Source organism: Protopterus annectens, chromosome 13.part0, assembly GCF_019279795.1.
Source record: "Protopterus annectens isolate FY-2018-M chromosome 13.part0, PAN1.0, whole genome shotgun sequence".
NCBI lineage: Eukaryota > Metazoa > Chordata > Ceratodontiformes > Protopteridae > Protopterus > Protopterus annectens.
The window spans coordinates 55,053,209-55,075,971 of NC_056747.1; the positions used below are offsets into that span (position 1 = coordinate 55,053,209).

Below are 22,763 nucleotides of genomic sequence, written 5' to 3' on the forward strand. Positions count from 1 at the left end.
ACGTTTAACAAATGTATAAAATAAATAAGCTGTGAGTGTAGACATCTTCATTGCTTTGTATTTTATTATAGCTTTTCCAGATCACTCAGTTCTGTACATTCAAAAGCAGTGCTCACTCACATCATTCAAGCTTTCATCAAAAATTCTCATACAATTACATTTCTTCATATAAGACAACAGCTTCTCAACCATAGCATACCACTTTCTCAGCTATACCTTATAGACATACCTTCCAGTTAACAGGATTCCTTTCGGGTCCATGGAAACTTGCTGTAAACTTCTTCTTCAGGAAGGGGGCACTCTTAGTAGCAGTAACTTTTTATACTTATATTTAGGTGCACATTGGTTTTATTGGTGTCCTTCCTGCCTGCTTACATTTGTCATAAAGAAAAGACATCTCTAGCCATCACTTATAACAGACCCTCCCCATCCCAGTGAAGACCTTTTGGTAATCCTCTGTGGATTGGCTGTATGCATGGGACAGCTCATCTGCTTTAAGGTGGCATTGGACCAGATGATGTGTGATTTAAGGTGGCATTTAAGGTGGCATTGTACCGGATGATGTGTGATCTGGAATTTAAATGAATTGAGGGCTAAGGCTCAACAAACGAGTTTAAACTTATCATCCTTCTGCCTACACAGTCATTACAGAGAGGTTTGCTATGTGATGATGATGATAAATTATCTTCCTAACAGATAATAGTTTAATGTTTTGAGGGCCCATTTAATTGCTAAGCAATCCCTTTCAGTAACTCAGTAATGTTGCTTAGCATTGCTGAGCTTATGACTAATACAACATGCATAGTCAAATGCCAGGCATGTCAAAGTGATTCATGCAAGACCCCTTAAAGCAGAGGACAGGGAGAAAAACTCCATTAAGATTCCATATTTCATAAATGTACACTGTTCCTTTAGGTGGACCTTATCTGCCAATGTATGGGTCTATATCAGAACATCAAAGTTTTAAAACTTTGAATGTTTTAATTCGACCCATTTTGAGCAAATGCTAAAATAGCGAAGCCACAGAACACCGACTAGGGAAAGAATTCGGTTGGCCGGTTCTGTGGCTTCCCTATTTTCAGCGCTGTGGTGGAAATGTATGGGTTGGGTTCAGGTAAGTGTGTGATTGTGTCGTTGTTAGGATTAGGGTGCGGGTTAGGTGAGTTAGGGTTAAGGCGCGGGTTAAGTGAGTTACGGTTAGGGCGCGGGTTAGGTGAATTAGGGTTAGGGCCAGGTTAAGTGAGTTAGGGTTAGGGCGCGGGTTAGGTGAGTGTGCGATAGTGATGGATCTTAGGGTTAGGGTTTGGGTTAAGGTAAGTGGATAGATAGTAGTGTATGTATAGTTTAGTGTAGGGTTAGTTGTAGGATTATAAGTGTATCTGTGCGGATTGATGTTTTTTAGGTGTGCTTGTGTTGTGTGTATGTGTTTCGGAATAGCGATTTTTTTTTCCCAAGGAAAAAATGTGCTGTTCTGAATGTTCGATATTATGTGATTTAGATATTTTAGGTTTGATGAAATAGCGTTCGCTATTTTCATCTTTCGATAACGTGATATAAATGCCAATGTATTATGTAGTAGTAGCTCATGATTTATTGGGGCATTTTGTGAGTGGTCACACAAGCCTCATGACTCAATCACTTAACTCAAAAAGTCAAGTAATCAAATTGTAAGGGGAAAACTAATACTTAAAATGCTGAAAGGCTATACTTAAGAAAGCCTAACTAGAAAACTCATTATATGCCTGAAGGCTCATTGTTGCTATGTTATCTATTATAGTTATTATGAATGCACATAGTTAATTTTGCATATGTAGGATGCTTTGTGGGAGCAACCCTTTATTAAAGAATCACATGAAAGGAGAATTTAGGTCTGTAAAATTTGGCTGTTTATTTTTACTCTTTGGGATTACTATTAGAAAACACCATATTTCCCTTTGTTTAAAATCAGCTGTAGTGATGCTATACAAAACTTTTGAGAAATAAATAGATAGTAGCTAATGATTTCACGTTTCCGTAATAAAATTGAGTTGTTAGGAGCAGCTCCAAAGGGAGGATGGAACTCCAGCAATGGGGTTATTAACATAGTAAGAGCAGAGGTAATATCTGTCTGTATGTCTGTTTGTAAACTGTGTAATGGAAGCATTATATTAGCTGTTACTGTTGCAGCACACCCTTTATTTCTAACATATGACTATTTGGTATTATTTACCATTTAACGTTAAAAGGCTATATGTAGGTAACGTTATACACAAATATGAAGATTTAGATTTATATAGCAAGGAAACAACATCTTGTGATAAAAAGTGTGCTGAAGATTAGTACTGAGAAAAAGATTATGAAGGTTTTCAATGCATTTAGTATCTGTTTCATGATGACGCATTTGTAATCTATGGGTGTGCTTTTTTTAATTTACATAATTTCATAGAAGATGACTTTATTGCTGGACAAAATTCCACTGGTACCAGACAAAGCAATATTTAGAATTTTTAAGAGGATATAGCAGTCCAGATATGCTTTGTGTTGTGGTTAATTTTACTGTGCCAGTCTGGAATACTCCTATATGTATTTTATCACCCACAAAGTTTGAAATAATTGGAGTTCATACAATAAATCAATAAATCCCACCAGTGTAACCTAGTTACTAGCAAAAGTATAGCCATATATAACAGCAGACTGCGCCACATGCACTGACTGCGCTCTTACCTTCCAGTATCCATGTACACAATCACATCTTCAATTATAAGTGAAACGGGTTTACAATTTGCCATATCCTTGACCTTACATTCAAGAATATCCAAAACAGAGATTTACATAATGCATCTGGGAGATCTACCCATTCAAGTCCTTGTTAAAGCAAAATGTGTAGGACCTCACCAGTCTCCAAATTTACCCACCTTACAAAAATAAAAACAAATCCATTTGACTCTGCAGGCTTTTCTTTTTTTCATGTGATAAATTGCTGCAACAGTTTCTGAGGCACTATGTTCCTGGCAAAGATCTGTCCTATTCTCAGACTTCAGTGCCAGACCTTTCCTACGTGTTTCAACACCAACATTTTTAGAGATATTGCTTCATGATAACCTCACATTTCGCATCCACTCTGATCATAAAGTAGAAATAGTTATTAACTATAGTACACATATAAACATTCTTGCCTACTTACCAGGGCAACTACAACAGCTATTGGGATAAACATATTCAGCCCTAAACTTAAATATGTTCTTTAAGCCACTGCATTTAGCTCCCCTTGCAATTCTACAGTGCTCCAAATAACGGAAACGTTTTTAATTCCTTAATCTAACACATGAATAAGAGCAACACTGTAAACTCGTTAACTAATCTATCTACTCTTTTTTGCCATGGCCACCCTCCTTCTAAACACCCTCTGTTTCATGTTACTTAATTCCAGCTATTGTCCATCATTAGCTTGCCAGCTTTGAATACGTCCCACAAACTACCATTTAAGAATTAATAGTTAAGAAATTCCATACCTCTGTGACATTCTATCATAGATACGACCTCTACTTCCTGTTTCCAGGGATTCTTTACCAAATAAATCAAGCAATACAAAGCAGTACCCCAGTTTCTGACAGCTGCTCAAAGACCATCTTGTAGAGACCTGCAGATGTAAATGCTGCTATGATATTGCCTAATGTATACTGGCCTTACAGTCCAGCCCTTTTGTAGCCACTTTATTTAATAACTTAATGCTTTTCACAAGTTATATATACTATTGTTAATTAGCTTATTATTCACCATCTCACCATTACTTTTCCAGTCAGCTCTTACAATGCTTTGTATAGATCTAAAAACTATAACATTTGCATACCATTGTCTGCATTGCATCTAGTTGTAAACATCCTGCAGCTGTAAACTGTGATATAAATATTTTGTAATCATGTTACTTATCACTTAAGCAGTAAAAATGTCTGTGTCATGGTATGTGTTTGCCTTGTAGCACATGTCATAACTGAAATAGGTCTTTTTATGTCCCCCCATCCAGTTAACAAGTTTAAATAAATAATTAAAATATAGCCCTCCTTCTCTGCCCTCTGTAGCCTAAACAGATCCTGGCATTAACTCCAAAATTTCTTACAAATATCAATCAATCAGAACATTTGGTCACCATTCAAATCCTTAGCCCATTCAGTATCACACATAGCTCTTTTCTCCTTCAATCTTTCTTAGCAGCATACTACTGTTTGTTGACTGTGTCATGCCAATCATACTACCGTTTGTTGACTGTGTCATGCCAATCACACTACCGTTTGTTGATTGTGTCATGCCAGTCATACTACTGGTTGTTGATTGTGTCATGATGATCATAGTACTGTTTGTTGATTGTGTCATGCTGATCATACTACCGTTTGTTGACTGTGTCATATCAGTCATACTACTGGTTGTTGATTGTGTCATGCCAGACATACTACTGGCTTTTGACTGTGTCATGCCAATTATACTACTGTTTGTTGACTGTGGCATGCCAGTCATACTACTGATTGTTGACTCTGTCATGCTGATCATACTGCCGGTTGTTGGCTGTGTCATGCCAGTCATACTACTGTTTGTTGACTGTGTCATGCTAATCATACTACTGGTTGTTGATTGTGCCATGCTGATCATAGTACAGTTTGTTGATTACGTCATGTCAATCATATACCGCTTGTTGACTTCATCATGCTGATCATACTACCAGTTGTTGACTGTGTCATGCCGCTCATACTACTGTTTGTTGACTGTGTCATGCCGACCATACTACCGTTTGTTGACTGTGTCATGCCGATCATACTACCGTTTTTTGATTGTGTCATGCCGCTTATACTACCGTTTGCTGACTGTGTCATGCCGATCATACTACCGTTTGTTGAGTGTGTCATGCCAATCATACTACCGTTTGTTGACTGTGTCATGCCGATCATACTACCATTTGTTGACTGTGTCATGCCGATCATACTACCATTTGTTGACTGTGTCATGCCGGTCATACTACCATTTTTTGATTGTGTCATGCCGCTTATACTACCGTTTGCTGACTGTGTCATGCCGATCATACTACCGTTTGTTGACTGTGTCATGCCAATCATACTACTGTTTGTTGACTGTGTCATGCCGATCATACTACCATTTGTTGACTGTGTCATGCCGATCATACTACCGTTTTTTGATTGTGTCATGCCGCTTATACTACCGTTTGCTGACTGTGTCATGCCGATCATACTACCGTTTGTTGACTGTGTCATGCCGATCATACTACCATTTGTTGACTGTGTCATGCCGCTAATACTACTGTTTGTTGACTGTGGAATGCCAGTCATACTACTATTTGTTGACTGTGTCATGCCGATCATACTACTATTTGTTGACTGTGTCATGCTGATCATACTACCATTTGTTGACTGTGTCATGCTGATCATACTACCAGTTGTTGACTGTGTCATGCCAATCATACTACCGTTTGTTGACTGTGTCATGCTGATCATACTACCAGTTGTTGACTGTGGCTTGCCAGTCATTCTACTGGTTGTTGACTGTGTCATGCTGATCATACTACCAGTTGTTGACTGTGTCATGCCGATCATACTGCCAGTTGTTGAGTGTGTCATGCCAATCATACTACTAGTTGTTGACTTTGGCATGCCAATCATACTACTGGTTGTTGACTGTGTCATGCTGATCATACTACCATTTGTTGACTGTGTCATGCCAATCATACTACCGGTTGTTGACTGTGTCATTCCGCTCATACTACCGGTTGTTGACTGTGGCATACCAATCACACTGCTGGTTGTTGATTGTGTCATGCCAATCATACTACTGGTTGTTGATTGTGTCATGCCGATCATAGTACTGATTGTTGATTGTGTCATGCCGATCAGCATGACACAGTCAACAACCAGTTGAATGACTGGCAAGCCACAGTCAACAACTGGTAGTATGATCAGCATGACACAGTCAATAAGTTGAAGGATGGCATAATGGTTAAGGTGTTTACCTGGTAAACCCAAGGTGCAGGGTTTGATTCTCACATGGATAATTGGCTATGCTTAAAATGGCCCACAAGGGCAATTAGCCTAGTACTAACCTATAATAACCTATAATTCTATAATTCTATATAATTCTATAATTCTATATTACTGTTTGTTGACTGTGTCATGCCAGTCATACTACCGGTTGTTGACTGTGACATGCCAATCATACTACCGTTTGTTGACTTTGTCATGCTGATCATACTACCATTTGTTAACTGTGTCATGCCAATCATACTACAGTTTGTTGACTGTGTCATGCCAGTCATACTACTGGCTTTTAACTGCATCATGCCAATCCTACTACTGTTTGTTGACTGTGTCATGCCAGTCATACTACTGGCTTTTGACTGCATCATGCCAATCATACTACCGTTTTTTGACTGTGTCATGCCAAACATACTACTGGTTGTTGATTGTGTCATGCTGATCATACTACAGTTTGTTGACTGTGTCATGTCAGTCATACTACTGGTTGTTGATTGTGTCATGCCGATCATACTACCGCTTGTTGACTGCATCATGCCACTCATACTATCGTTTGTTGACTGTGGCATACCAATCATACTACTGGTTATTGATTGTGTCATGCCAATCATACTACTAGTTGTTCATTGTGTCATGCCGATCATAGTACTGTTTGTTGATTGTGTCATACCGATCATACTACCATTTGTTGACTGTGGCATGCCAGTCATACTACTGGTTGTTGACTGTGTCATGCTGATCATAGTACAGTTTGTTGACTGTGTCATGTCAGTCATACTACTGTTTGTTGACTGTGGCATGTCAGTCATACTACTGTTTGTTGACTGTGGCATGCCAGTTATTCTACTGGTTGCTGACTGTGTCACGCTGACTATACTACCGTTTGTTGACTGTGTCATGCCAATCATACTACCGTTTGTTGACTCTGTAATGCCGATCATACTACCGTTTGTTGACTGTGTCATGCCAATCATACTACCGGTTGTTGACTGTGTCATGCCAATCATACTACTGGTTGTTGATTGTGTCATGCCGATCATACTACCAGTTGTTGACTGTGTCATGCTGATCAGACTACCGTTTGTTGACTGTGTCATGCTGATCATACTACCAGTTGTTGACTGTGTCATGCTGATCATACTACCGTTTTTTGACTGTGGCATGCCGATCATACTACCGGTTGTTGACTGTGTCATGCCGACCATACTACCAGTTGTTGACTGTGTCATGCCAATCATACTACCGGTTGTTGACTGTGTCATTCCGCTCATACTACCATTTGTTGACTGTGGCATACCAATCATACTGCCGTTTGTTGACTTTGTCATGCCAGTCATATTACTGGCTTTTGACTGCGTCATGCCAATCATACTACCGTTTGTTGACTGTGGCATGCCAGTCATACTACCATTTGTTGTGGTATCATGCCAATCATACTACTGTTTGTTGACTGTGATATGCCAGTCATGTTACTGGCTTTTGACTGCGTCATGCCAATCATACTACCGTTTGTTGACTGTGGCATGCCAATCATACTACTGGTTGTTGATTGTGTCATGCTGATCATACTACAGTTTGTTGACATGTCAGTCATACTACTGGTTGTTGACTGTGTCATGCCATTCATACTACCACTTGTTGACTGTGGCATACCAATCATACTACTGGTTATTGATTGTGTCATGCCAATCATAGTACTGTTTGTTGATTGTGTCATGCCGATCATACTACCGGTTGTTGACTGTGTCATGCCATTCATACTACTGTTTGTTGACTGTGGCATACCAATCATACTACTGGTTATTGATTGTGTCATGCCAATCATACTACTGGTTGTTGATTGTGTCATGCCGATCATAGTACTGTTTGTTGATTGTGTCATGTCGATCATACTACCATTTGTTGACTGTGGCATGCCAGTCATAATACTGGTTTTGACTGTGTCATGCTGATCATAGTACAGTTTGTTGACTGTGTCATGTCAGTCATACTACTGTTTGTTGACTGTGGCATGCTAGTCATTCTACTGGTTGTTGACTGTGTCATGCTGATCATACTACCGTTTGTTGACTGTGTGATGCCGATCATACTACCAGTTGTTGACTGTGTCATGCTGATCATACTACCAGTTGTTGACTGTGTCATGCTGCTCATACTACCATTTGTTGACTGTGTCATGCCGATCATACTACTGGTTGTTGATTGTGTCATGCCGATCATGCTACTGGTTGTTGATTGTGTCATGCCAATCATACTACCGGTTGTTGACTGTGTCATGCCGCTCATACTACTGTTTGTTGACTGTGTCATGCCGATCATACTACCATTTGTTGACTGTGTCATGCCGATCATACTACCATTTGTTGACTGTGTCATGCCGATCATACTACCATTTTTTGATTGTGTCATGCCGCTTATACTACCGTTTGTTGATTGCATTATACCCATTATCATGCTTCATGACTCCCTAACTCTGCTACCTTCCTAGATGACTCCAACTAACTCTTTTTGTAATGTAGTGCAACTCTTTCACTCATCTTCAGTTATCTCCCACTAACTGTACACTCCCTCTTTGCAAGCTGTATGACCTTTACATTACTTTTACTCTGTTTCACTTTCCCGCGTCTGACACATTATTTCACTTCACTGGTACCCATTCCAATCTCTCACTTCTTTCCATTGTCACCTTTTCCAAGTCCTACAGATCATTCGCAGAACAATATTGTGCCACTCAACCTCCTGACCTTTCCTCCATCTCCAAAGGTTCCAGCTCCATTTACCTGGTGTAAATATCACAGAATCCAAAACAGAATGGGCCATATTCCAAGATACCCCTTTCAAACGTCATCCCTAGACACCTCTCATTTTGTTATCCACCATATATCAATCCAATCTTCTGACTTTCCTTGCATTATGCACGGAGGATTGAAACACTTTTTCGTTACCCTTTCTCATTTTCCACACTTGCATAAGGCACACATTTTCCACTTCTTTTATTATCTCCTCCCTGCAGACTGATAGAATTTTGCTTTCTTAAATGACTTGTCTTATGCTGGGCTGTTCATCATGTGTTTGTCTTCTCTAATCTCCAGTCTATTACCATCTCCCCTAAATGCCCTCACACAACTAAAAATTGAATAAAACCCTTCCTGTTATCCCTTTCAGACCTATAATAACTACTTAGCACAGCTATTATCAGTAATCCTTTATATTTAACCATCATCCACTGCCATTCCTAATTTTTTCCTACAGTGAGTCCTGTCCCAGATATTGTTTGAAGTTCTTTTATCTCAATTTATCCATTTTACTTCTCTCCAAATTCACTTTTAAGTAGCATAACCACCCTGCTATTTCTCAGCCTCACCATCACACAGTCCTTCTTACTACAAGAATTTCCTGATTGAAATTATCTGAGTTATATGACATTATGAGACAGACTTGACAGCAGCTGGATCCTGTTTTAGCTCCTTTAATTTCCTGCCAAACTCCATAGCAGCATGCCTTTAAACTCAGACATCTCTGCATCAAAATTAAGTTTCTCCTCAGCTTTCCAAGCAGTATGCATTTTGAAGTCTCCAGCAAAGAACCATCCTGCTCAAAATGACTATACAGGTGGTATGCATAATTTTTAAACCTGCATAGGGATGATATTTGCATACTTAGATATTAATCAATTATTGAAGTTAAATGGATTTTGCAGTTCAGACTATTGTTATGCAACAACTTGTGACTTCCTTCAGGTGCATTGCACTACATAGGTTTGCAGAAGGCAGTATGTCTTCTTTGCATATTAATTAGGGCAGCCTTTTTAAAACCCTTTTTAAATTAAGTTGGTTATTCATTTTAACTGATCAAAATGTGATCCATCCTTTTTTTTTTGGGTGGCATGAAAAATATGAAATAAAAGTCTTGTCTATTTTACATGGAAGTGCAATTAGTCAACATCATCATCCGATTCATCATTATTATGAACATGCATCAGTTAGATGGATGTTAAATATCCTACAGTCATTTACAGTATCTATTTCAATTTCTGGTCTGTTGTATATCTCCCATTGAGAAAAGCTGACCACTAAACTTTATGAACCTGTGTGTGACTGTCTGTCTGTTCGTCTCGGCACTGGACAATCACCACTGTTTATATTTTAGTATTGGTTTGCTAATTAAACTGAAGAGGCATTTTTTGTGTGCACTTTTGTTATTACTACTTATCATCTCTAGGAAGAATGTTCTGCAAAAGAAAAGAATATATTAGGTTTAGAACACTTGCTGATCTGACAATGGCTAGATGGCTGTGTCATACGTAAAATACGGCTAAAGTTGAAACGCAGTTTTTTTTATGGGGTGGTTTTGATCCTACACCCTATATTCAAGGGGCGACTCCATTCCATCCTTACTTAATATAGTTAACTTGGACGATGCTCCACCATAAGGCAAAGGTTAAATCATTTTAAGGATTTTTTATCAATCATTTTTTATCTGTTACTGACGTCATTATTACGTTAATCAAATACCAGTTTCTTGAATATGTCTAGCTTAGCTTACAGCATTTTAAATAATTGCTGTACAAGTTGTCTGTCTGTCTATCATAGTTTAAACATGAACATGTTGTTATTGTGTGGGGCTGACATTTAAAGTCATATATTTCCTGCTTAGAATAAAGTATGCAAAGCTCAGTTATGCTTCTGTAGAAGTATTACTTTCACATAAAACTTTATTTAGTCTGATTTTCTTCCACATTTGTTTTATTTAAAAAAAATACATTCTAATGCAAAATGACTAATAAATTGTTATCTGGCCAGATATCATCTAAGGTGTGCCATTTCCCACTTGTGGTCAAACAGAGAATTATATACTCAGTGAGTTAATTACTTAGAACTATCCTTTGTCATCTAACCTACCGCACATACTTTCACAGTACCATTTTGTTTCTGCAGCTTCCTCATACTGACAACAGAAAGTGCTGTGCCAGTTATAAAATATTATAAAATATAAATGTAAAACATTCTCTGAAGTAAATGGCTCTGGCTGACTAAGCTTTCAGGTGGCTGCAAGCTAGCCATCATTCAATCTTCAAATGATTTAGCCATCCTGTAAGAAGGTTTGTCCCAAACAAATAATTGTCAATAGATCATGGACTGTAACTAAATGCCAGTGAGTGCATTATTGTATTTTTTGTGAAGTGATCTACATTGGGGAAGTACCACATTGACAATATACCCTAAAGATCTGACCCAGTTATTCAGGATTTGGGAACTTATGTGGACAGTGATGTTTCTTTCAAGTGACATGTGTCCTCCTATATTATGCAGCTTATAAACGAAGACATTGTATCTAGAGCTAAGGATATCATTGTTATTCGTTACTCATCTTTCATTAGACCAGTTGTGCCCTCTTTTGCATGTATGTGTTCATTCACATACAAGTGAGACACTTGCAGAGTTACCTTGCTAAAAGGGTACAAGGCCTCAATAATATGTCCTACATGGACCACTACAAAACCCTTTCACTATAACCACTGGGATGGTGGCCTAATGGTTAAGGTGTTTGCCTTACAAACACAGGGTGCAGGGTTTGAGTCTCCCAAGGGATAATTGGCTAGGTTTAAAATGGCTTGCAATGGCAGTTAGCCTAGTACTAATCTATGAGCCCATGAACCTATCCGTATCCTACTATCTGCTAACAGATGATCTGTGACTGGCATACAAGGCATCCTCTGACCGAGTACTGATGAATTTACTGCACATCAGCAAGTCAATTACCATCAGAAATACTTGGCCTAGGGATCTAAACCTTTTCTGCAATATGACAGCTATGACAGCTATATCTGACGGAGGATACTACTGCTCTGGAACGGACTTCACAACCATGTAAAACAAAGCTCATCCCTGTCAATATTCAAGCAAAATTTCAATCTATAGATGAGTAATAGAAACTTGTACCCCAGGACTACACCTGGACAGAGGCAGCACCTAAAGGCTTTATCCCATGGATGAGACCCCTCAAATTATCTATAATATGATCCCAGTTATTCTCACTAGGCATACTGTAGAATTATGGACCATGGGATGGGTAAGTCCAATCCAACATCAAATGCAATAGGTTAATTCGAGTATCAAAAGGAAAATTGTCTGGGCTTGCCTACTACTGACCTGTGAACCTGTAATTATCATTCTCTGAGTAGACAGCTTTATCTAGTAGTGTTGTGTGTAAATCCAACCAATCATCTTGTTCCATTTCATCTTCTGTTGTACTATAGAGTTTCAATACCTAAAAGAATATACTCGACTGATGAGTCCTGTGTGTAAAAATATTCCAACTTTTAAATATCAGAATAAGAATTTTTATAATAACAATATACTTCTAGGTAGCCTTTATTGTTGATGTATATTTACTTGTTTAGTTTTGCACTACTTGTAGATTAAAGTATTTGCTTAAACTTTATATTCATAAGGGGTTGTCATATGCTCTGTTATAGGCCAAACGTATGTGGATCTCGCTTTCACTCCTACTGCTGCCCTGGATGGAAAACATTACCTGGGGGAAATCAGTGTATAGTTCGTAAGTAATTTGGTTTCATTTTAAATTAAAATATGCCTCAAAGCAATAAAATGTTTGTTGTATAAAATGTACTTAACAGGACAGTTTTTCTTTTCGTTGCTTCTGTACTTCCTGAGTAGAGCTCGTGTTAAAGTATTATTGGGTTATTATGTTCACTGGTGATGTTTTCCTGTGCATGCCCCACTGTCACGGATAGCACAAATGTAATTTTATATTGCAACTCAGTGGAATTTTTCTCTGCAGACTGTATTTTCTGTCCATGACAGATGTACATAGGACTGGTGTTGCTCATTAACCCCCATCTAGCTAGTCCTAAATGGAAAGAGGATAGTTATGGGGGATTCACCCCCCCCCCCAGTTACCATTGGAAATAATTGAGAAAGAGAGTTTGCTGATATGGTTCGTTGATTATATACCCCCTCATTCAAAAAGTCAGAAATTGGCATGATGATCCAGTTCTCAAAGCATTGTGTGTGTGTGTGTGTGTGTGTGTGTGTGTGTGTGTGTGTGTGTGTGTGTGTGTGTGTGTGTGTGTGTGTGTGTGTGTGTGTGTGTGTGTGTGTGTGTGTGTGTGTGTGTGTGTGTAGGGTGGGTCAGGATTAATGCTATACAATTATACCAGTTCTCTTCTGAAATGGAGATATCTGATTGCTCTCCTTTTATTTGTGTGACTGCCGTGACCTCAAATCAGTGTCACTGAAAACTACTTTCAGCGGTCCTAGAGTTTGCTGTTTTTGCCACTGTTATGTGACTGTGGAGTTTTATATACACACACATAAACACACACACACACACACACACACACACACACACATATATATATATATATATATATATATATATATATATATATATATATATATGTATGTATAGATAGATATTTATTTATTATTTATTTATTTTGCATTTGTTGACCGGGATTGTCCTACTGAGCTGAAGAGCCCTTTTTCAGCGGAGGCCCGGGAAGAAAAGCTCCAACATATACAATTTTCATTATAAATTAGCATTAAACAGCAATGTTACAGGATTATTACAAGGCATTAAGCAGCAATACAATGTAATACAGTGTCAATAATCAAAAGTATAGCAAACCTCTTTCAAGATGTATAAAAAGAAATATGTCATTAAGATGAATATAGTTTTTGGGTAAGTTGTTACAAAAATTCAGTATTATCATAATGTAGTTGCATGAAGGCAAGACAATTACAATAGAATACTTTTTTGAGGCGATTTGCTTAATAGATTTTAGAAAACAGTAGAAAGAGTAGTCAAGGAATATTAGAGAGAGCTAGTGAGAAGAGTGAGTTAAGGGCAGAAAGGAGATTATAGTATGGGAAGTAGGGGATGTTTAAGGAGGGAGAGTGCAGTGGCAGGACCAGTGACTTTTAAAGTGCTCTTTGGTGGCTGTCTTAAATTGTTTAGGATGTGTAAGGGTCCTGATTTCTAGTGGGAGCCTATTCCAGGGGTTTGTAGATTTATAGTAGGTCTTGGTTAGAGCTTTGGAGAGGTCTGGAGGGAGAATAACGGGAGATGAGATGGGATAGTGCTGGGCAGTAGGAAGGCTGGTATAGGATAGAATGGATGATGTGGAGCTGAGAGAGAAGAAGCTGGTGGGGTAAGTCAAGCCAGTTTAGGTGTTTTAGAGAGAGACAGTGATGGGATTTGTAGGCTTGTTGGGCAGCAAATCTAGCTACCTTGTTGTAGGTAGATTTGAGTTTGGTCAGGAGTGCTGAGTTAAGGTTTGTGAGAATTTGAGAATTGTGCATTAGACTGGGTAGAAGGTAGGTAAGAGAAAGAGTAATCTTGGCTTCAGAGGTGAGGAATTTCTTGTTACGGTAAAGGAGCCCTAGTTTTGAATGAGTCTTTTTGATACGGTTATTAACATGCAAGTCACATTTAAGCTGATCGTCGATGGTTACACCTAAGAGCTTAGTGCTGTACTCTACCTGAATTGGAGTGTTATTAAGGGATTGTACGGAGAAGGAGGGTTTAATGTTTATGAACCTTTTAGGTAGGAAGAGTAACAGGAAGAGTAACTTTTTCAGGGTTAAGGATGAGCTGGTTGTTGGAGAACCATGTTTCAACTAAGTTAAAAGATGCCTGAGTAGCTGAGAAGAGCTTAGAGGGAGAGCTGGCTGTAGTGATGCCTGTCAAGTCATCTGCATATTGCATTAAAGATGACTGAGGACAAGAGGTATAGAGCTGATTAGTAAAGATATTAAAAAGTAAAGGCCCTAGGATAGACCCTTGAGGTACACCCATTTTGACAGGGAGATGAGGGAAGAGTGCAGAGTGCCATCTCACTGATTGAGATCTATCAGTGAGGTAGCTGGAGAACCATGCAACAGTATCAGAGGAGAAGTTGAGGTTATGCAGTTTGTGCAGCAGAAGAGAGTGTGAGACAGTGTTGAAAGCTTTTGAGAGGTCCAAGAATAGGCAAGAAATACGTTTATGGTCATCCATGGCTCTAGAGACTGTGTTGAGGAAGGATAAGAGAGCTGTAGTGGTGCTATGTTTGGGTCTGAAGCCATGTTGAGTGGGTGTAAGCAGATTTTCCTGTATTAGATACTGCATAACTTGTTTTTGAATACATCTTTCTAGTACTTTAGAGACAGGGGAGAGGATAGCGATAGGTCTAAATTTGGAGATATCAGAGGAGTTACCTCCTTTGTGTATAGGTAGAGTGTAGCATTGTTTCTAGATGGAAGGGACTTTAGATTTAGAGAAAGAGCGATTAATTAGGATAGATACATGGAGAGCAAGAGAGTCAGCTGCTAGTAGAAGAAAAGTGGAAGGAATACTGTCAGCTGATGCTGAGCATGGTTTTAATTTAGAGAGTAGAGTTTTGATGTATCTAGTAGGTACAGGTTTGAGGGAGAAGGTATTTGAGGAGATAGTATTAGGAGTAGGTTCAGATATTCATATATTCATATTCATATATTCATATGTATGTATATATAATGTATATAGTGTGTGTGTGTGTGTGTGTGTGTGTGTGTGTGTGTGTGTGTGTGTGTGTGTGTGTGTGTGTGTGTGTGTGTGTGTGTGTGTGTGTGTGTGTAATAAGGTGGGTAGTGTAGGGGGATTCTATCCCATATGGGACTGCAGGGGTCCCTGGCAACATTATTTTTATCAATTAAGGCAGTTTTCAGCTATACAGATTCATATTCTAAACAGTCTGTTTTAAACCCCAGAAAGTGCCTAAAAGTCACACAAATTTTTCATCATTTTAGATTAACATAAAGGCACATATATCTATCTCAGATCATTTACTGGTGCAGTGCAGGCCTTGTTTATGGTTGTAGTGTCTTATGCCCCTTGTGGTTAAGGTCATGTGACATAAAGGCACATATATTTATGTCAGATCATTTACTGGTGCAGTGCAGGCCTTGTTTATGGTTGTATTGTCTTATGTCCCTTATGGTTAAGGTCATGTGACGCAAAGGCACACATATCTATGTCAGATCATTTACTGGTGCAGTGCAGGTATTGTTTATGGTTGTAGTGTCTTATGCCCTTTCTGGTTAGGGTCATGTGCAATGCAGTTTAATATCTTACTGCTGCTGGTGTATACATATTGTACTTTATATAAAAATCCTTTCAGCAGAATATATCTTTGCATGTAATTGTGTACCTAACTTGTTCCTATAACAGAGATGCATGAAGTGTGCACCAGTTATATCACCCAGATAGCAAGTAAACAGAAAGACAATCTATTTATTATTCAATTTGGTAATGGGGGTAGAGCACTGATCCAAATGAACCTATTTCGGTCTCAGCTCAGACAAATATAAATGATAGTAGACATACAAGTTAATGAGAAGTATTAAGAATACCGACCAAACACTGTGTGAAGATAACAATGAATCAATAACAGTAACAGGAATAAAGTGCACAGTACAGGGGGCAATAAGAAGGGATGGTTAGAGGACGGAGGGACAAATAAGAAGAGTAGAATAGTAAAGAGACTGAGTACAAAGTGTAAAAGAGAGCAAAAGCAAGTTAAGGAGACACAGAAATTAGCTATATACATTATGTGCAATGTGGAAAGGATGGCAGATGGCACTTATTAGGGTAGGGAGATAATGTGAGGAAGACAAAGGTACCTGACTGGGGAAGGAAAGAGTGGGGTTCAGGTGATGGGTCTAGGGGGGAAGCATTTACATATGGATTCAGAGTTCAAATGATCTTTAAGCTGAGCACAGACTGAGGGGTACAAGGTGAGATCATGAAGATTAGTAAAGTGGGATGCCCTGAGCCTGGGGCCTGGGATGGAGAAGGCATGCAGTACAGCATGATGGGTATGAGGAGAGGTCATGAAGGTTAGTAAAGTGGGATGCCCTGAGCCTGGGGCCTGGGATGGAGATGGCATGAAGCACAGAATGAGAGATACAAGGTGAGGTCATGAAAATTAGTAATATGGAATTCCCTGAGCTTGGGGCCTGGGATTGAGAAGGTATGATCAGTGTAATGAAGTCTTGTTCTGGGATACTCTTAACTTGGACCAGAGTGGTGGGAAGGACAGGAGAGGTCCTTGAGGAGCTTGTACAGTTGGGATCCGCAAAGCAGTTTAGTATATTGTTGGGTAGGTAGCCAATTGGCTTTATTAAGTGTGATACAATGAAGCTTGTTTCTAAGGGAGAAGGCAATGAAACAGATGGAGAAGTTTTTATTGGATGCTGCTGCAACCAATGCACATTCATATTCAAACTGTGTTAGCAGAAGGCCTTTGCTTATAGCATTCTTTCTTGGTCTGGAGAGAAAGGGGGACATTTGATAGGAACAGAATAGGAGGGAATTCATTTTCTTCCTGGAATCAAGTCACATACCAAGGTATTTGAAGAAGATAGCTTGATCCATGAGGTTGTCAAGATGGTCATGGATAAGAAGTGACTGAGAGTTATTCTGTCATTTGGGGAGGTACAAAACAGCATTATTTTAGTTTTGGAAATGTTCAGCATTAGCTTTTTGCTATCAAACCATTTGATAATAGAAAATAAGTGAGCTTGTAGTTGTGTCTTTATGTTGGGGAGGTGAGGTTTGAGTGAAATAAGAGCATGTTATCAGCATAAAGTAAGAGAAAGGGAGGTAAGGGAGTTCAGTTGGTAGTTTATTAATGAAAATTTAAAAAAAGAAGGGGAGCCAGAATGGAGCCTTGATGGACTTGTTCAAGTACAGGGGTGGAAGCAGGGATGGTGTTTTGAAACTGCACATAGAAGTAATGACTGGAATAATAATTTTTAAACATGGAGCTGTATCTTGGCTCCTTACAATTTCTTTTAGGTGATCTGAAAGAAGGAAAGGTCAATAAAGATGACTCCAGTGAGGAGGCATTTATCCATAGTCAGGAGGATGTCACCACTAAGTTTCCAGAGTGTTGTAGAAGTGCTCCTACCAGCTCAAAAGCCATGGTGTTTAGAGGACAGTAGATGACATTGTGAAATGTAATGGGTAAGATGATTGGGAACTAATTTTTCAAGGATTTTACCAAGTCTGGGAAGAATGGAGATGATACGGAAGTCAGTGGTGTGGGATGGGTTAGTTTGTTTGGGAAGGGGTTTAATAATGGCTGTTTTCCAGATATCAGACATGATGTTTTGCCTTAGGCAGAGATTATACATGTGAAAATGGAGGACTAAAAAGTCTTTAAATTGGAAAAAGAACCAGGGGAGAAGATTGTTGTTCTTCAAGTAGTGGTACAACATTTTTAGCTTTGATTGCTTTAAAACTGAAAGTGGGAATATAGATGGGAAGAGTGTGAGGTTATAGACAGAGGACTTTTTTGATGGAGTCAAGAGTGGAAAGTGTACCAAATTGGAGGCTGAAATCACTGGTTTTGAGGTGAGATAAGGAGTGGATGTTAGCTGGATTAGTGCGGCCTGTCTGGCAGTTGACTTCTGCCCAGAAGATTTTAGGCAAGTTGAGAAGAGATGACTGATGCTACTTCAGAAAGCGACTTTTATGTCACCTGATTGCCTGTGTTGGTATATTTCTTAGCTTAGTATTGCCTAGAGTTTGAGGATGTGGGGTTATTTTTCCTAGTGTGCCAGGCTTTCTACCTGAGACTAAGTAGGTATTTAAGTTCATTTGTGGGATAAGTTTTTGGGAGTTTATAGAGTCGTGACATTAAAGGAAAGAGTGAATCCAGTCAAAACATTTTGCATCTGAATATGGTGGTTACCACTTTCTTCAGAATGATCCTGATTATATGTTTAAAAAGTATTATAATATAATTTATGTTTTTTAAGATGGAATTATTCCTGACTTACTTCTTCTAAGCAAATGAATCAGATGGTGCAGAGCATTAAGGCTGTGAGCGATAGTTCCTATAATATGGGGTTTGATGCCTTCAATCCTTATTTGTCTACTTTGTGACATTAAGCAAGTCACTTAAATAGATGGTGCTTATGGGCAACTGGGAATTTGGGCTAGGCTCCTCAATGTTCCTCTGGACTGCAAGCCAAGTAACTAAATATGAACTGATCCTGTCGCACTTCTGCAAGTAAACTCTCAACTATTTTAATATTTGGTCAATTCACTTATTGTTTTTTGGGGGGAGCAGAAAAAGGGACCTTTCTTTCAGCATCACAATGAATATTTCTTACTCTTGAATGAGATGTGACACTCTGATCGTTTCCAGTGAAATAATTTGCTATGCGGGTTACCTATGAAATATTTTATTTTATTTTATTGTATTTGTGGATATTATAATTAAATTAAATTAAATATTTGTGACAGAGGAAAGAGTAGTGGAAGCTAGGTTAAGAAGGGAGGTGATGATTAATGATCAGTAATATGGTTTCATGCCAGGAAAGAGCACTACAGATGCGATGTTTGCTCTGAGAGTGTTGATGGAGAAGTACAGAGAAGGTCAGAAGGAGTTGCAGTGTGTCTTTGTGGATTTAGAGAAAACATATGACAGGATGCCTAGAGAGGAGTTGTGGTATTGTGTGAGGAAGTCTGGAGTGTTAGAGAAGTATGTAAGAGTGGTACAGGATATGTACGATGGTAGTGTGACAGCGGTGAGGTCTGCGGTGGGAGTGACGGATGCGTTTATGGTGGAGGTGGGATTACATCAAGGATCAGCTCTGAGCCCTTTCTTATTTGCAATGGTGATGGACAGGTTGACAGACAAGAACAGACAGGAGTTCCCGTGGACTATGATGTTTGCAGATGACATTGTGATCTGTAGTGAGAGTAGGGAACATGTGGAGGAGACCCTGGAGAGGTGGAGATATGCTCTAGAGAGAAGAGGAATGAAGGTCAGCAGGACTAAGAAAGAATATATGTGTGTGAATGAGAGGGAGGATAGAGGAATGGTGAGGATGCAGGGACTAGAGGTGGTGAAGGTGGATGAGTTTAAATACTTGGGATCAACAGTTCAGAGTAACGGTGAGTGTGGAAGAGAGGTAAAGAAGAGAGTACAGGCAGGATGGAATGGGTGGAGAAGAGTGTCAGGAGTGATTTGTGACAGACGAGTACCAGTAAGAGAGAAAGGGAAGGTCTACAAGAGGGTGGTGAGACCAGCTATGTTATATGGGTTGGAGACAGTGGCATTGACAAAAAGGCAGGAGTCAGAGCTTGATGTGGCAGAGTTGAAGATGTTAGGATTTGCACTGAGTGTGACGAGGATGGACAGGATTAGGAATAAGTATATTAGAGGGTCAGCCCAGGTTGGAAGGTTTGGAGACAAAGCCAGAGAGGTGAGATTATATTGGTTTGGACATGTGCTGAGGAGGGATGCTGAGTATATTGGGAAAAAGATGCTAAGGATGAAGCTGCCAGGTAACAGGAAAAGAGGGAGTCCTAAGATAAGATTTATGGATGTGGTGAGAGAGGACATGCAGGTGGTTGGTGTGACAGAGCACGATGCAGAGGACAGGAAGAAATGGAAACAGATGATCCGCTGTAACGACCCCTAACGGGAACAGCCAAAAGAAGAAGAAGTGACAGAGCAATTCATCATGAATTGGATAAATTTAATGCAGTAGATTCTAAGCATTCACTTCAGTGTTTCACATAAAAACAGTTGTTGGACTTTGCAATAGGTATATAAACGGTTATTAAAATGAAAACGCTGCTAAATTTCTTTAACATATGGCTCTTCATTATTCACTTCCAGTTCACTTAATGCACATTGATATATATTACTAGAATTGTTGTAGCTTATATTCTTGGTTACTCTGTAATAATTTAAACCATAAAAACACAAAAATGCCACTGACATTAGAGGAAATATTTTAGTACCTCACAACAAAGCCAGACAAACTTTCATAGACTCATGGTTATTCATAGAGTTTCCTAGAGACAGCCAGATCATGCATCACACCTACCCTCATTCAGCTTCTCCTGCCTCCAGGTCCAAGAGGAATTCATTTATATTAAAGATAAGAGAGAGATTGAGAAATAAATATGCCCACCCAGCATGTCTTGTTTATTTCTTGATGAAGGTTCAAACACCAAATGCACCCTTGAATGTTAGTGGAGTTATTTGTTTTGTGGCAGTGTAAGAGATTAAGGTGAATTGGGTCCTTAAGGTGAATTGGGTCCTTAACTGTAAGGAATACTGCACATAAATCATCATGCTGGAATCTATAAGAGACAGTGTATAGGGTTACAGACAAGGGATACTGCACATAAATCATCATGCAGGAGTCTATAAGAAAAAAGTGTATAGGGTTAAAGCTTTATGCCAGACTTGGCAGTTGAAATTCATCTATAAGAGACAGAGTATAGGGTTAGAGCTTTAAGCCTGACTTGGCAGCTGAAATTCATCTATAAGAGACAGAGTATAGGGTTAGAGCTTTAAGCCTGACTTGCTAGATGAGGGTCTTTAGTCAAGTGGTCATTTTAGTTATGGAACCTTGTATGTGTTGTGTGTTTGGCTCAATGCATACTAAAAAAGGGCATTATAGTCTATAATTGGTCTGCCCAGGGCAGAGTATAGAAGAATGAGGCATTTTTTTGATTTAGATGAGTTACCTTTAGTTATTAACTGGACAATATAGTGTGATATCATGACGACTGCTACTATACAGTGTTCAAAGAATAGGGAGCTGTTGATGAAGGCGCTGAGATTTCTGATGAAGATATTGATTTGGAGTGGGATGCTGTCTATACAGTAAGCTGATGGTGAATTTTGCTTACTAAGTGTGAGACTGTTACATTTGTTCACATTTCATTTAATCTGATTTCTAATACATAACTGATTTGTACTGTTTAGCCTTTATCGTAGTAACATGGTAACAGATGCTGCATGAATGACAAGGCTCATCTCGCATCGTATGTCTGGATTAGTACATTAGAGATGAGAGAAATACAAGCCAAAAAGATGGAGTCCCAGTACTGATCCATGAGGAGCACTACTGGACACAGTACTGTTTTCAGAGGTGGCACCTCCTACTTTAGCTATGGGGGTTGTACCTGTTATCCAGTTTTCTGTCTCTCTTACAATGTAAGCATCTACATTTAGGCCCTTAGTGTTAAAGGCCTTGGCCAGAAACAGGTACACTGCAAAAACTACATAGCTATTAATTACAGATTCAACGACTGTTTTCAAATCAGTTTACCTGTATTAAGAAGACATGATCTACCTTTTACCATACTGCTGTTGGTCTAACAAAATAAGATTTTGTTATTTTATAATGGCATTTATGAAATTACATATATTATGTTTCTTGGCTTTACAAACTATTTATTTATATAATTTTTTATTAATGCGTCCATAGTACCTAGGATATGAGCTGGGGGCACTATTTATGGAAGAGGATAACAACAGTCACATTCCTTACCTCGGGAACACATCTTGGGGTTGTGCTTAAGTTCAACAATTTAGGAGGGGGCTTTACTGACGGTATGTTTGGTAATGTTAATTAAGCAGCTAGGACAGTATTTGGGCTTGCAGAGGTTGTTCTTTTTACTTTATGTAGTATAGTTAGGACATGTTCCATGATAATCTTGCTGGTAGGAAGGGACTAGAAAATTTGCAGGGTTTATATTACTCATTCTGGTATAAAGCTAGTGCTAAATTTATATAAATGATATGAGCAATATTTCAGTGTCAGGGTGGGTAAAATACTTATGAATTCCTTCCGAGCATTCCTGTGTGCTATTCCCTACCTATCCAATGTACTTAAATAACGATTTATGATTATTCTTGACTTTGGATACAGATTTTAATTTATGTTC

The 22,763-nt window shown here is 38.9% G+C and overlaps 1 protein-coding gene across 1 annotated transcript in view; it reads left to right on the forward strand.

Annotated features, from left to right (window-relative positions):
* Window positions 1-22,763, forward strand: part of LOC122817578 (fibrillin-2-like) — an 824,173-nt gene that overhangs the window by 71,987 nt on the left and 729,423 nt on the right. The window contains exon 3 of the mRNA XM_044090614.1: window positions 12,493-12,575. Coding sequence (XP_043946549.1) covers window positions 12,493-12,575 — 83 coding nt within the window. The remainder of the gene's footprint in view (window positions 1-12,492; window positions 12,576-22,763) is intronic.